This window comes from Rhipicephalus sanguineus, chromosome 1 (assembly GCF_013339695.2).
Source record: "Rhipicephalus sanguineus isolate Rsan-2018 chromosome 1, BIME_Rsan_1.4, whole genome shotgun sequence".
NCBI classification, from domain to species: Eukaryota; Metazoa; Arthropoda; class Arachnida; order Ixodida; family Ixodidae; genus Rhipicephalus; species Rhipicephalus sanguineus.
The window spans coordinates 2,358,262-2,374,416 of NC_051176.1; the positions used below are offsets into that span (position 1 = coordinate 2,358,262).

Genomic DNA, 16,155 nt, shown 5'->3' on the forward strand with positions numbered 1-16,155 from the left:
CCCACCTTTTCCAAATGGCCAATTTTCTCACATTTCCGACACCCATGTGTGTTGGCCTTGCACATCAGGGCTATTTGCAAGGTGCTTAGCCGAACCACAACGATACCACTCCTGCTCTTTGAAGGATCGGCGAATTTGACTTTGCGTCTTATAGCATGTACACGTGCTACAATGCTTCTCTCTCTCTCATTTGAATTATCTTTAACACGATGAACTTGTGATTCCTTTCGGGACAGTTCTCTGGCTTCACTTGTTGCCTGATCATGCTGTTCTGCAATAGTAAGGGCCCTTGAAAGCGTGAGGGGCTCTTCCAGCAGAAGGCACTCACGTAAATACTCGCTGGTCGTTTTCTCTATCAGCTGGTCGCGTATCATGTCGTCCGCCAAGTCACGGAAATCGCACGCTCCTACCAAACTTCTCATAGCGGTGATGTAATCCGCCGCAGTCTCAGCTGGGGCTTGTGTACGTCGACGAAACCGGTGACGCGCAGTAGTGACGTTCACCTTGCTCTTGAAATGACCTTCCAGCGTCGCAATGGCACGGTCGAAGTCATCCGGACTAGAAGACGCTAACGTCCCTTTTGTGGGGCTCGAAGCCGCAAGGCCCGGGTCTTCCGTTGCTGTCATAGTCTGGAAGATGCACTGTCCTTCCAAGCCCAAGCAGTTGAGCAGAATCGCCTTCCGGCGAAGAGCAGGTAGGTCGGAAGCGCCCGAAGCAACCATGTAATTCTTGAAGGCTTGGATCCATTGCTCCCAAAGGATGACCGGGTGTCCAGGTGACGGCAGGAACGGGGGTGGTGGTTGTAGTCCAGAAACACTCATCGTAGAGGACGACAGGCAAAGAGCACGCACGAAGATGGTCAGGCCGGTAGCACTTGGGCTCGTAAACCGTCATCGCCAAAATATGTTGTGTCGTGCATATCAATTAAGACACATCAAAGGAAACATTCGTTCCTCATTCTTTATTTCTTCTTCGTTGTCTTCTCTGAGGCGGCCGCCGAGCACGTGCCATCTCCTGGCGCCGTAGTTGGCAGTGACGCCTTATATGACACAAACATCTTCCAAGACTAACGTCATTGCTCCTGCTCGTTGTCATGACGTAGAGTTTGTGTGACAACTGCGAAGGCTGGTAAAATCACTGCATCTAATTTTACATTTAAAGTTAATGGAGATTTGAGCTGCGACATCATCTACTTACATGATTCGAATTTGTAGGCGCAAAGAAGACACGGACGAGAAGGGAGACACACACACAGGGCGCCACTGCCAACAATGGCAGTGGCGCCCTGTGTGTGTGTCTCCCTTCTCGTCCGTGTCTTCTTTGCGACTACAAATTCGAATCATGCATTACCAACACGCCCAGTTGCTCACCCTCACATCGTATACTACTTACATGAATAGTGTCACATAACCTCAATTAAAACCAGCAGCTAATGAAGCCAAGGGACGAATGGGGGACGTTAACTGTAATGTTAAAAGTGTGTTGGTGTAATTGTGATACAGATATGAAGAAAGTAAAGTGGACGAAAAGACAACTTGCCGCCGGCAGAGAGCGAACCTGCAACCTTCGGATAACGTGCCTGATGCTCTACCAATTGAGCTACGGCGGCGGTCGTCCTGTCGCCCACTTTATCGGGGATTTATGTGCTTGCAAACCTAGGAATGTGAGTAAGCGCTGCTCGCAGCCTTGGCGGCGAGTGTGGAACACTCTTTCTTTGCCAGCTGGCGGCACGTAGCACGTGAATCATTTAACGAGCAGAAAGCTTTCAAATAAGCCCTCGCATACTACCTGAAGGCATCGCTCACTGTTTCATTACAACTCACTGTTTCATTACAATAATGGTGCACGATGCTTGCGAGCGGTGCTACATAACGGCGTTAGTAAGAGCACCACAGATGTGGCGAAGCAGCGATTCTCGTCGCTATGTGATTTGTTCCTAGAGGGCAACGTTGCACTCAGTGTGAGGGGAAAGGTTGGGCCATGTAATTAATTCGTGCAAAATCAACCTGAGATAACAGACGTTGTGCTTTACAACGTGGGACAGGATCAATTGCATAATTCCACAACGGCGCAACACGCCCCCGTTGTAGAAACATACAGCGGGCTGATGACAGTAAGTTAACAAGTACAAATGAAGAGCAGCAAGTGTAGTTCACTGCGCACTTCGAGGTGGGAAAGATGAGCTAAACGAGCCGGCATATGTGGCGCCACCACAACTCGGCGGAAGCATCGTAAATGTCCTATGTAATGGCCACTTCTCGGCTGGTATTCGCAATGCTCGCTTCGAGTCGTCGTCGCTGCAGCTTGACGGTCACTCCTCGCTCGGGATTGATGATGACGCTGGGCACGGTCAGCTTAAGTGGTTCCTGAGTTTCTTCGCAGCGGAGCAGGTGGTACTCTCTCAGGACTCGACAGGCGGCCATCTTGAGTTCGAGCAAGGCGAACCTCTTGCCGATGCACACCCGCGGTCCCAAGCCGAAGGGCAGGAAGGCGGCCGCGTGCTGGCCTCCGCTCCCGTCGGGGTCGAAGCGCTCTGGCCGGAAATGAGACGGTTCGGGCCACAGGGTTGGGTCATGATGGAGGTGCCATGTTGGGATCATGATGTTCACTCCTGCCGGAAAGAACTGGCCCTGCATACAGCAGAAAAATAAAGAAAGAAGGACATTAATGATGACTCTTTCAAGAAAGTGCTCTCTCGTCGCAAATTCGGCATCCTGATACACATGCGGCATCAAACGTTTAAATATCTTGCTGTATAAGAAAAATCATCAATGTTTCTACAGAGTGTGCGCGCAGACTATTCTCGTATTTCCACCTTGTATTATATCATGCACCGATCTGCATAGTGTTGGACCTTTTAGATGCGAAGCAGCTTTTGCTCGGGGCTCTGTCCGGTGGCGGTGGTGGTGTCCGCGCTCCACTGCGCATACGCCTACTCTCTCTCCCACTCTCCTCCTTTACGCAGGTGTTCGGTCGCCTTCTCTCGTCTCCTCCCCCGCGCTCTAGCCGCGGCGCAGCCTCTCCTCCCACGTGAGGCAGCCGCGCCGCTGCCAAATACACCCTGTAACCCATTCCTCTCCCTCCCCATTTCATATGTATATAAGCGCGCGCGCTCGGTCAGCTTCCGTCATTTTTGCTTCGCTCCCGTTCAGATGAGTTGTAACGTCAACGTCGGTGCCACTCGTTCGCTCGCGCTAACGGAAAGCAACGCACAAACACAACGTAATGATTACACAAACACTAAATACAAACGCCGAGTGAACGTAACGGGAACTTGGTGTGCGCCCCCAATGCTCCTTCGCATTGCCTCATGATTCCCTTGAGTGGGAGATGGTGCAATTTTTTACCTAATACGTAAAATAAGAAATTAGTCCAAAATTTCACGTTTTGCACATCCCACATTCACACATTTACGTCCTCACCCGACATGCTAGTGATCAGAAGCGTTAAAGTATATCAAAATTCAGTCCACACTCGAAGAGACCTGCAAACATTGTCATTTTATCACAGTCTAGAAAGTGACGTAACCCACAAATGTGAAAGAACCCTACAGAAGAGAGCCCACATTCAAAAAAGGCTTCTTACGTTACAATTGTTTGCAGGTAGTAAATGTAGCCAATTCTGACCTTAAGCATGACATTAGTGCAGCTCGCTGGCCAATGAAAAAGAGCATAATCATTCGAAAGCAGCGCAAAAACGGGACAAGAAAGATACCACCCTACAGAGGCGCTGACTTCCAACAGATTCATTGCGCGAACGCGAAATATAAAGGCAGAAAATACAGATTATAAAGGCAGAAAATAGGCTCCATCCAGCAGGCGCGCGAGAAGAAGAAACCTTCTGTTGTGTTGCGGTGGCGGCATGCGTGCATTCTCGTAGCGAACCTATCTATTGTTTAGATGCGAAGCGTCTAATAGAGGCGGCGTGTCCCGCGGCGTCGGCGTCCGCACTCACACTACCCATGCGTAACTCTCCTCCTTCTCTCTTTCCAATAGCTGCGCGTTGCTCTCTCCACTTCTTTCCTACCACCTGCTTGCGCTTCTCCTGCATTCTCGCTTCTGCTCTCGCGGTGCATGCGCTACTCTCCTCCTCTAGTCTACTCTCCTTCAAGTGTGAATATAAAGCGGGCAGAGTGCTGCGCGCGTTCAGTGTAGCGCTTGCGTCGGTTGACTCCACTTGACTCCGTTGATGCTTCCGATGAAGTGTGATGGCCCGATGAAGTGTGATGGAAGCAACAGTCCCGTCAGTTAGTGGGTTGGTGCAAGCAAGCGTCAGCATCAGCCCACAAACTAACAGCAATTCCGCTTTCTCGTGTCTTTCTTGTGTGTGACCGCGTGTGCGGGCAGCTTGCCTCATGTTTCATGCACCTGAGTACGGTTTTTACATGCCAAGCATCTTATGGCCAAGTTCCATCCGGTGGTGTTGGCGTGACCTCTCTTACTGTGCATGCACATCCTCCTCCCCCTCCTCTCCTCTCCTACGCTCCCACCTCTCGCGGGCCTGTCGACCGCATTCCCCACTCGCCCTGTGAGAATTAACGGACAGGCTAGAGGGAAGACACGACGTGCGTAGCGTTCCTCTTCGCTTGGATGTCGCCAACGGAACGCGATCGTGCAAGTGCTCTGGCCTCGTATCACCTCATGGTCCCCTTTAGCGGGAGATGGTGTAATTTTTTGTGCCACGTTGTTAGCTCCGCAGTGCCCTCTCGGCACTTGTTCTACCCAGCAACGTTCATGGAACCTGTTGGCAGCCACGGCGTTTGAACAGTGCGTGGAACGAGCGCGTACGTACCGTGCAGCGGATGGAGGATTTGTAGGGCTCAGGCACTACGACGGAACTGGACCAATGTGCTACATAATCAGTATGATGACTGCCTTGCAGGTCAGAGACGGCTGTTCCTGCTTGTTACAGCGCACGCCGCATTCGTGCCTCACAAAGGTCATCTACTTGCGTACTAAAACGCCCGTTTTAATTTGCTTATGATGCTCACTCCTTAGAGCATACGCGTTCAAGCACACCGCACACAAGGTCACCACAAACTTGACGCCGGTGTGCTACTACGTGGATCATGGGCACGTCCCGCTCCGGCTTCGCATCGCCTCATGGTCCCCTTTGGCGAGAGATGGTGTACTTGCCTGTCTATGCTCCCGTGATGCTTCACATCACTTCTTGGTCTCTTCCCGGGTTTCCTTGTTCCACCGAATTTTTGGCTCTCTCTTTCGTTTCCAGCAAATCCTTTTCTTCTCTTTCCATATGTCTTTCGTCAGCGCATGCGCGTCCCCTCCCCCTCTCTCTCCTCTCTTGGCTGCGTCCTCTCGCGCGCCTGTCGACCACGTTCACCACTCGCCCTGTGAGAATTAACGGCCAGGCTAGAGGGAAGACACGACGCGCGTAGCGTTCCCCTTCTCGTTCCATGACGCGAGGTCGGTAGCATGCCCGAGGTGGGTAGCATGCCCAACGAACGCCGACGGAACGCGATCGTGCAAGTGCTCCGGCTTCGCATCGCATCATGGTCCCCTTTAGCGAGAGATGGTGTACTTGCGTGCCTATGCTCCCGTGATGCTTCACGTCACTTCTTGGTCTCTTCCCGGGTTTCCTTGTTCCACCGAATTTTTGGCTCTCTGTTTCCTTTCCAGCAAATCCTTTTGTTCTCTTTCCCATGTCTTTCGTCAGTAGATGTAACAGCTCACTATACTCCCAGTCCTTGTCAGGTATCTTACCTACTTCTTCCTCGACTGTTGCGGCTATATTTGTTGTTACTGCGACAACAATCATAATGGACAGTCTTGGCTGAATTTTGCCGTCCCCGTCGCCGCCGTCATGCACCGTATATATATATATATATATATATATATATATATATATATATATATATATATATATATACACATATATAACCGCAAAAAAATAATTCAGAAAAACTTTCTGTTGCGTGGAATCACACGGTCGACCTCTGGCTTCTCAGCGCGCGGCGTTAGGCGGTTAGGCCACGAACAATGCCGTCTTTAAAGATCGTCGCCCCGCTCCCGCGAACGCCGTTGCTCTTCGCCCTATAGGGTGTGGTCGCCTTCGTGCGCTTATCTCGAAGAAAGAAGGGGCGGCCGGTGGGGTGGAGCGGGGGGTGCGAAGGTCACTTCGCTCGCTGCAGCGGCCGCGTTTGCGAAAGGAGCGCGCTGTTCAAACAGAAATAAGCAACAACTGTGACAATTAGTTCGCGCTCGTCCTGTGTGTACCTGTTCGTTCGTTTCGTGCGTTCTGCTTTATGTTTGAGCAGTGCGCTTCAAGTGTCAAGCTGTGACGCATTAGTTCGCGCTCGTCCTGTGTGCGCTCTTTTCGTGCGTCCCTTGGACTCGAGCGGCGCGCTGTCAATTTGAGCTGCTTTCCGTTATTCGCGTTACATTCTAATTTATTGCTATCACATTCATTGCTTCGCCGTTGCCACGAAACTGTGACTTTTTTGTTTTTGGTATCAATACTAACTGCCAGACTTTGATTCTATTCACAAGGATGGCTTGGTGAGCTAGTTCTATGCTCTTATTTCCAGTTTTATATCCCATTTGTAATGGTATTCGTTCATGATCACTTCCCAAGCCTTTATTCCCTTCCTCGTCTATTCTCAGTTCTCTCAGTTTGGGATAAATTCCTTCAACCATGAGACAACAATCAATACTTGATTGCTTGTTTCCGACTTCCTGCGTGATCTGCCCATCACATTTAGGCCCCGTGCTAACTATATCCAGACTATGTTGCGCGTAGAGATCTAGCAATAACTTCCCATTGGTGTATGAATATCCGTCAAGGTCATGCATGGGTGCATTGCATGTCCCCTAGAATGATGATTTCGGCCCCATTACCAAATTCCTTAATATCCGTGCTTATTCAATTCACTATTTCCCGATTCGTTTCTCTGCATTTCTTCCCCGCCCACAAGTAAGCTACTCCTAGCCACGTTTTCTTTCCACCTACTGTGCTTCAGTAGGTGGAAATAGTAGTATTCCAACACCCCCACCTTTCCTTTCTGATATGATCCTGTTGCACCCTTCCAAGCATAATTTGCAATATGTGGTGGCTCTTTCAATTCTCAAGGTGTTTTTATAACCGCATAAACGCCTATCTGTTCTTTGTTTAACAGTTCCTCTAACTGTAATCATTTTGTTTCTTTTTCTGCCACCGTGCAAGTTTAGAAGATGTCTTTTAAGGGTTCGTTTTTCTTTGTTAGACACAATATTAATGAGAACTGACAGACAATAATGCCAAGGAAAGTATGGGAGATGCTATTTGTAATAATTGGAATATAAATGTTTAGAAGGTAAAGTGGACGAAAAGATAACTTGCCGCTACGTGCTACGTGACGCCAAAAAGGCAGAAAAAGAGTGTTCCACACTCGCCGCCATGGCTGCGATCGGCGCTGACTAACACTTCTAGGTTTAAATTACAGTGTTCTAGAAGTTTGTAGTGCGCTCACTGAGCGGCGGAGCGTGACGCACTTCATGTCGCCGCCGACAGGCGCCGCGGCTCCCAGCGTCACCTGAAACTTTCCGGCGGATTGCTGGGCGCGGCTAGCGCGCGTTGCTGTTTTGTGTGCAAGAAAAGTCAAAGTTACGGTGCGCAACACATGGAGCTTCTTTTGATGCAACTTTTCTGTGAGTTTTGAAATAAATTACTGTCGCTGTGACTGATTTACGAAGGGTGGGCAATGTTTTAAGCGGCTATTGCATAGATGAATGCTCCTCCACGTAGCCGCTGCAGTAGTCAGATAGGGCGTGTAGTTGGGGGGTTGAAGTTTTTTTGTCCTGCTGATCGATACGATTTTCAATGCCCTTTCGCCACTGTAACGATCATAGCGACTTCACTCTCGTCTTTCGAGCCCCACAACAACGTCTTTTTTTTCTTTTTTTCTTTATTCGCATATATGAGCTGGTCTTGTAATAGGAGAATCTGTTGCTGGGCCTGTTGTATACATACTTGAAGAAACGAAAAAAACCAGCTTACGAACGCTTACAGAAGAAGAGAAGACACTCGCTGGAACTAGCAACACGTTTAATGAAACCACATAACGTTCCCTGATAAGCCAAGCGCGCATGCGTCGTACATAAACACGTGTGATTCACAATAAGAGAGAATGACATCAGTAACCACATTTTTTTTTTAAATAAGCAATCTCTTTCTTTGATAGTGACAGATACAGTAATGCATTTGTTCGAACCATATGTTTCCAGATTTGCGCTTCAATCACTTCCCGTTCGTAATAATTGCGTGGTTCCCTTACCAATAATTTGCGCGCCTTTGAGATCAGGAGAACAGCCGCACACCAGGCAATGAGCAGGCAGATTTGCTCCTCCTCCTGGCCCGATAGACGTCTGACCTGATTTTATTTACACGAACCCCTGCCTATATGTATGCGCAAATGCTTGCCATGATTAACAATGCAGAAATGGTCACGACCAATAAACAGCCGACGACGACGTTGATCTAACAGGCACTGGAGCATCCCAAAAGGAGCCCAATCCCTACGGGTCTCCCGCTTCCTAATGACAGCTACTTCTCCCCTCTACATCTCCTTTTTCTGTACACGAGTATGCTTTCGCTGTCACCACCCTCCTGTTTCTTTTTTCTTTTTTTGCTTTTATTGTTACCGCACTTGACTACGCGGTCACTCCTAGCTTCGTTGGGTCCAGCTGTTTTTGTTAAACGCTGCCCCAGCAATTTCTCTGCACGTACGCTGCATGCCCTATGTGCACGACTGCCGGAGGCTGTAACGCGTCCCTCCCGTCCAGATGCAGCGGTGGACCGTCTTTGAGACAGTTGCAGTTTGCGGACAGACACACATGCCAATCCTTCAGAAAAACAAGCATACGTAAGTGCAGCAAAGCGGCACGCGTGGTGCCGATCGACAAAGGTCCTTCAAACGAATGAATGGCGTGAACATGCGCTGCAGGGGAATCAGCTTAAAAAAAGAGTAAAATGCTCGACCCCCTCCTCCCTCCACTTTTTTTTGGTCTTTTATGTGTCATTGTGGTGGCCCTCTTTACCGCCTTCTACTCCGCGTTTGTTGATCCCCCCGGAACTACATCGTAACCAGCGTAACCGCGACCAGGGGACGCGCTTCGCACCCCGCAAGTACCCGCAAGAGAAGTTTTCAGGAGAAACTGGCAGCAGCGCCCCTGGCGGGTGCCCAGGCTGTCGACGCGGAGAGGGCCATGGCGGTGCGGCGCAGGGATACGGCAGTGAGCCCACTGCCCCATTCTAGTACACTGTAATTTAAATGCACATATACACCCTCTAAAGTGGACGAAGGATGACCGCCGCCGTAGCTCAGTGGTAGAGCATCGGGCGCGTTATTCGAAGGTCGCAGGTTCGCTCCCTGCCGGAGGAAAGTTTTCTTTTAGTCCACTTTACTTTCTTCAGATTTATATTCCAATTATTACAAATAACATCTCTTGTACTTTCCCTGGCATTATTGTCGGTTAGTTCTCATTAATATCCTGTATGTTTATGTAACTTACTGCAACACGTGCCTTCTCGCTTTTCCTTTTAACTTTTTTCTGTATTTACTCCAACACTGCCTGTCAAAGAGTTCCCCTGGTTGTTTTCTGTATTACAAGCTACCCCTGACTCCGAAGGGCCCCCCCCCCCCTATCAAAAAAAAAATAAAAACTGCTGCGCGCCCTGCCAACGGCCAACCTACCTCATGACCAAGCCTCCTTGAAAAGTCAAATCTGTCTTTTTGTAAACCGCCACACTTGTGCACCTCCTTGTTTATTTCCGGTACCTCGAAACCTTTATCTCCATTCATTTGGCATATCTTTGTGTCGACAACCGCTCTTTGCAGGTCGACGTTGTACAGTGGTACCTCCGGTACAGTGCATGCTACTACCTGCACCCGGGGCGACACGGCGAACATGTCATCGACCCCTTTTGACAAGGCAATTGCTAGTCCTGACGATTCTTTGTTCAATACGTCATTTAACGCTCAAGCACTTACCGCGAGGTTGCGTCCGTGAGCTTTAGCTGTGAGTTTTTCTCTCGCTCGCCTTATGACTGAACCCAGCATATGTCCTGGGAACGTCCCTACTGAAACTCTTTTTATCGCCCTCTCCTTGATTCCTTCTTTGTATCGAACTAAATTCGAGTCACCGACAATAATAACATGCTCATACTTTCCTGGTGAAGTGACCTACACATGGCTACTGACTTGGTGACCAGCGTGAGTCACGGCTGCTGCTTTGTCCCCTCTCTGCCTCAAAACTACTTCCCGGAGGCTGGGCCCTATGATCACTGCACGCTAGTGATGCAGAACTATCGGTAAATTGACTATCGATAGTATCGATAGTTGTTTTGAAACTATCGATAGTGTAAACAAACTATCGATAGCACTACTATCGACAAACTATCGATAGTGCAATCAGTGGTACCATCGTTAATATTACTAGCGATATTACTGCCACGCGTGTTTATTGCTTTGTTTTGATGTATTCGGGTTTCAACCACAAAGACTGTTAACGTTTGAAGCAGATCGCGCCGTGATGTTTGAGAAGCTTCACGGCTGTTTGAGATTATTCTGTTAAGATTACGCATCGGACATGAATAGTAAGGTTTATTTGAGAGCTTACGCGAGCACCAGCGACAATGCTGGAACTGCTCCATGAATGATGTATAAAAGACGACGCATTCCACCGATGATCAGATTACTCGACGGCCGACGACTGTTCTGGCCGCTATCAGTGCGCAGCGTGTATCGCTTGTATTTTGAGTATTGATTTTCTGGGTGCAAGTTGGCCCACATAAAGAGCTCCGTATTTCTCAGTCTCGCTGCAGCATTCTTCACCGTCACAACCACGTGACCATACTATAGATAGTGGTGTGAATAATAATGCTGTTGCTGGCCGGCCATATTGCCAAAATATTTGCGATAGCCTGCTACCAGATTCGCGTAATTTAAAAGCAAGCTTTCGGGAAAGAAATATATTATTTCCGCAGTGAAAATGGCGGAATATGTCCATCAATAAATTCACATCTAAAAGCAACCAGTTACACCTTACAATTAACAAACCTAGGCTATATATACTTTTTTTAATTTTGATATCATAAAATGTAAATTTGAAGCCACGCAGTTCCACCACGTGTAACGCCTTCTTTTCCGCTACAGCTGAACAGTTTGACTTCACGTGCGAGCAAAGCCCTCTGGCGAAGAACATGTCAACTCCCTTGCCCTTCATTCTGCTCCGCTCCTCCGACTCCACTACGTACCGCCCGCGCGGGGAAACATGTTTATTCTGCAATGAGTTCATGCTGTTGATTTTACGCTATCAATAGTACCATCGAATTTTTTACTATCGATAGCACTATCGATAGTATCTTTTACCATCGATAGTTCGATAGTGACTCAGCTATCGATAGTATCGATAGTACCATCGATAGTTCTGCATCACTACTGCACGCGCCTTCCCATGGCTGACTTCCCTTTCGCCTCTCCCGTGCGGGAGTGGTGGGTCCACACCCTAATGTTTCCGCCGTCGCCTGCCTCTTCCTTGTTCACCTTGAAGACCATCGATACCTCTTCCTCGTTTGATTTAAACCTTTCACCCACAGCCTTCGTTTTGTCTCGCTCTACTGCCAACTCCTCTAGCTCTGCAATTCTCATCATCAGTTCACTCTGGTCAGCCACCATTTTGTAGCGTACACTGGCCGAGGTGGAGCAGTTTCACGTAGCAGTCCGAGAGCCATACTGGGCATGCGCGAGGAGCAGTGACGTCATACGATGCACAGCTGACGCACCGGAGCCACCGCCACCGCGCGCGCCTCACCGGTCTGCGCATTCCAGAGGAGTGACGTCATAGCCGCGGCAGACGCACTGTCTCTCGGTCAGTGACAATTCCTTGATTGTCACTCATTAGGTTTCAAAGAATAACTTTATTGGGTTTTCAGACCTTGGTCAGCACTGCTCCGCCGACCATGTGTGTTGGGGCTATGAACCGAGAGGCAAAAAGCCTATGTCACAACAAGCCAATGTCACAGTTGCCAAGCATTCACCCAGCGCGTCTTCCTGTAAAAGGTACAAGACATGCCTGAAAGAATATTCATCAGCGATAAGTATCGCCCAAGACAAGAACTGTTCACATGACCTACCCTCCCTGTTGCACTCAATCCCAAGAAAGTTCTGGCAAACCATATCCCCTGGAAATGAATCGCGACAAATATGTCTTTTCAATGATGACAACACACCATTAACGGATGCGCAGTATTTATATGAGTTCAACAAATTTTTCTCGTCAGTATTTGCAAAAGAAAATCACCTAAACGTGCCTTATGTTCCAGATTCAGGTTATCCATATATGGAACCAATAACGGTCACTGCGGATGGCATTGCATATCTCATAAATAACCTTGAACTATCAACATCTGCCGGTGTAGATAATCTAAACACTAAGATATTGAAAAATACCCTACCTATTTCTAGTGAAATACTGCGCAGAACATTTAATCAATCATTGTCGACCGTCCAGCTACCTAAATAATGGAAGGTTATTCCAGTATTCAAAGCTGGCAACAAAAAGCAAACAGACAACCACCGCCCCATTTTCCTAATATGCATTTCCTGTAAAATGCTGGAGCACATAATTGCATCGCATATCTACAGCCACCTGGAGACTAATAATTTTTTTGTCATTAATCAACATGGATTTCGAACACATCTGTCATGTGATACACAGTTGCTGGAATTTACTACCGATTTGCACTTTAACATGGACAACAATTTACAAACCGATACCATTTTCCTTGATATTTCCAAAGCTTTTGACCGGGTGGCCCATTGTCGGTCGTTTTCTAAATTAAATTCCATCAGACTGGACTCTGCTAGCTTATCTTAGATTAGAAATATTTTATCATCTCGACAACAATTTACCGTGAATAATAATTCTGTTTCTCCCCTTGCTGATGTAACATCCGGAGTCCCTCAAGGCAGTGTTCTAGGCCCTTTACTCTTCCTTATTTACATTAATGACCTGCCCAATAATATTTTCACAAGTATAAGACTATTCGTTGATGACTGTATCATTTATAGAAAATACCATCTCCTGCTGATCACCGCATCCTGCAAAATGACTTTAACCTTATAAATATGTGGTGTGAAAAATGGCTGATCGTACGGAACTCTGGCAAATGTAAACTAATTTATTTCACTCGTAAACAATCGAACTCAGATTTCCCCTACGTTATTAAAAACTCTGCCATATCTAGTGTTCAGTCATGCAAGTATCTAGGGATAAACCTAACTCACAATCTTTCGTGGTGCCCCCACATTACTGCTATCTGTGCTAAGGCATCACAAACGCTTGGGTACACTCGCCGCAATCTGCGTAAATTGCCACCTAACATTCGCAAGTTAGCGTACTAAACGTTCATTCGCCCGCAGTTAGAATTCGCGTCATCTATTTGGTCCCCTCATCAAGATTGCTTAATTATTAACTTAGAGCTTGTACAAAACCGTGCCGCCCGTATTATTACTGGAAATTACGAGCACAAGTCCAGTATTGCGAAAATAAAACTCGAACATTCACTGCACCCTCTTCAGGTTCGCCAGTGCGTTTCTCTTTTGTGTCTGCTTCACGGATATATTCATAACACCAAGCCGCATTCCCTGCCTTTGAAAACCCCACTGCGCATGTCTAGGCAGCTGCATAATCGGGACAGTTTCGAGTGCATCTTTGGCAACACAAGGGCGTTTAATTGTTCTGCGCTGCCACATGCCGTTAAACTTTGGAACGATCTCCGTCGCCATATTACTTCGATCACTAATCGCAAAGCTTCCAGGACCGCCTACTCGAACATTTCATGCTTACATAGTTACTTCTCATTTAATTCTTTCGAGACGTGTCACCTCGTACATATTTTTTTAAATATTGTGTAACACTGTATTATATCACATCGCAGTACTGTAAACGTTGCTAAATTTGCTTCGTTTCTCCATCACTGACCGTCAATGCTAATTAAGTTCGCACTTTTTCCCGCATCGCGCGTGGTCCCGCATCGCGCTGATTAATTTTTTCTACCTGGGTGTTACTGTTCCTTTCTTGGCACTCGATTACATCACAGTATCTCAGTGCACCTTTCAGAATGTATAGTTTAGATTTCTTCTTTTTCTGTATTTATCACGTTATATTTAACTATGTATCGCCCCCCCTACACAATGCTGCGATAAGTAGCCTGTAAGGTATTGTGAATAAATAAATAAATAAATAAATAAATAACTATTCTTCTTTATCATTCGGCTCATTCTAAGCTAGTCGAGAGAGCAAAAGCGCGGTCATGTCTTCATCATGCCCTAGTAAATCGTTGATACAGCGATGTCACACGAGCTTTTTCAACCAGGCCCACCACCTTCGTGATTCAGGGTACCCGAAAGCCCTTCTTGCTCCATTGGCGGAAGCACTGCTTAAGTGCTCCAAGAGCGCTCGCGCAGACCCTGGCAGCGACGACACCTGCCCAAGAAAGCTTCTCGTCCTACCCTACGTCCACACCGTTTCGCACAGCCTTAGAAAATTAGTCAAAATGTTGGAGCGGTGTTCTCTGCGCCTGCGCGGCTGTCCGCAATTTGCAAAAAACCAAGTTCGCAGAGTAAAGCCGGAGAAGTCTGCTCGATGCCTCAACACGAGGCTCACAGAGCACAACTATCACTGCTCTAAAAAAGATTGTGGCCACCTTGCCTTACACTGCAGGGATTGTGGCTGCGTACCTGCGTTTGAAAAAAAAAACAAAGGTCGTGAGCAAAGGAAGAAGTAAATAAGCACGAGAAATTACAGAAGCGGCAGAAATTTTCTAGAGAAAGGAAGACTGCGTTAGTTGCCCATCGGTTGAAAGAAAACTTTAAATGCGAAGCATTTCTTAGCGAACTTCTGCGACTTTGAGCGCATCTATCTAGCCACCTACGACTTTTTGCTCTCCTGCCCGTTTCGTTAATCGGATGTATACCAAACTCTGTATGGCATAACGTGACCGTATTACGAACATAAATGACAGGTGATAACATAAAAATCATGACACGCATGCCATGAACAGCATGATTTTCATTCCAGGGCCTTGGGGCTCTTGCGGCCGTTCCGGTAATTTCACATATACCAAAATTGGTATGCCGTGACAAAAGTTCATGACGAGCATGACGACAGGTCCTAACGTGCAAATCTCGACACGCATGTCATGTGCAGCATGATCTACATGACATGGTCTTGGGGCGCTAGCGGCCATTTAAATGAATGGATATATAAGAAAACTGGCATGACGAGACATTTCTCTATGACGAACATAACTGACACGTGGTAACATGAAAATCATGATATGAATGTCATGTACGACATGGTTTACATGTCACGGTCATGGCGCACTCGCGGCCGTTTCGCTAGATTGATATACACCGAAATTGGCATTGCGTGGTGTGACTCTATGAAGAACATGAATACCAGTTGGTAACATGAAAACCATGACATGCATGTCATAATTTACACGCCACGCTCATGGTGCATTCGCAGCCGTTTCGCTAGATTGATATACAGCAAAATTGGTGTTGCGTGCCGTGACTGTATGACAAACAAAAATGACAGGTGCTAACTTGAAAATCATGATATGAGTACCATTTACGGCATGATTTACATGCCACGCTCATGGTGCACTCGCGGCCGCTTCGCTCGCTTGATATACACCAAAATTGGTATTGGGCAATGTGACTATGTATGAGGAACATGAATAACAGTTGGTAACATGAAAATCATGACATAAATGTCATCATGTACATGCCACACTCATGGTACATTCGCGGCCGTTTCGCTAGCTTGATATACACAAAGTTTGGCATTGCGGGACGCGACTGTACGACGAATGTAAATGAGAGGTGGTAACATGAAAATCATGATATTGCCACGTGGTCGTGACGTCGACGAAGCCAGCAGTCAGAGTGTCCCAGATGAAACTCTTTATTTGGCCGAACTTGTGGCCGGCAAAGTGAAAGTTAATATACATGAATACACACGGTATGCACTGATAGCGGCAGACAGAGCGTCGACCGTCGAAAAACTGACAAGCGGTCAAGCGCGTCGGCTTTTATACAGGCGCTATCGAACTTTCCAGCAATATCGCTGGTGGCGGCGTTATCTCTCGACA

The 16,155-nt window shown here is 47.5% G+C and overlaps 1 protein-coding gene across 2 annotated transcripts in view; it reads right to left on the bottom strand.

The window, feature by feature from the left end:
• Positions 1-1,333: 1,333 nt before the first annotated feature.
• The window catches only part of LOC119389244 (cytochrome P450 3A7), a 366,480-nt gene continuing 351,658 nt past the window's right edge, over positions 1,334-16,155 (bottom strand). For both annotated transcript variants that reach the window (XM_037656451.2, XM_049413487.1), the window contains exon 7: positions 1,334-2,630. In XM_037656451.2, the coding sequence (XP_037512379.1) occupies positions 2,241-2,630 (390 nt within the window). In that variant the 3' untranslated portion in view covers positions 1,334-2,240. The remainder of the gene's footprint in view (positions 2,631-16,155) is intronic.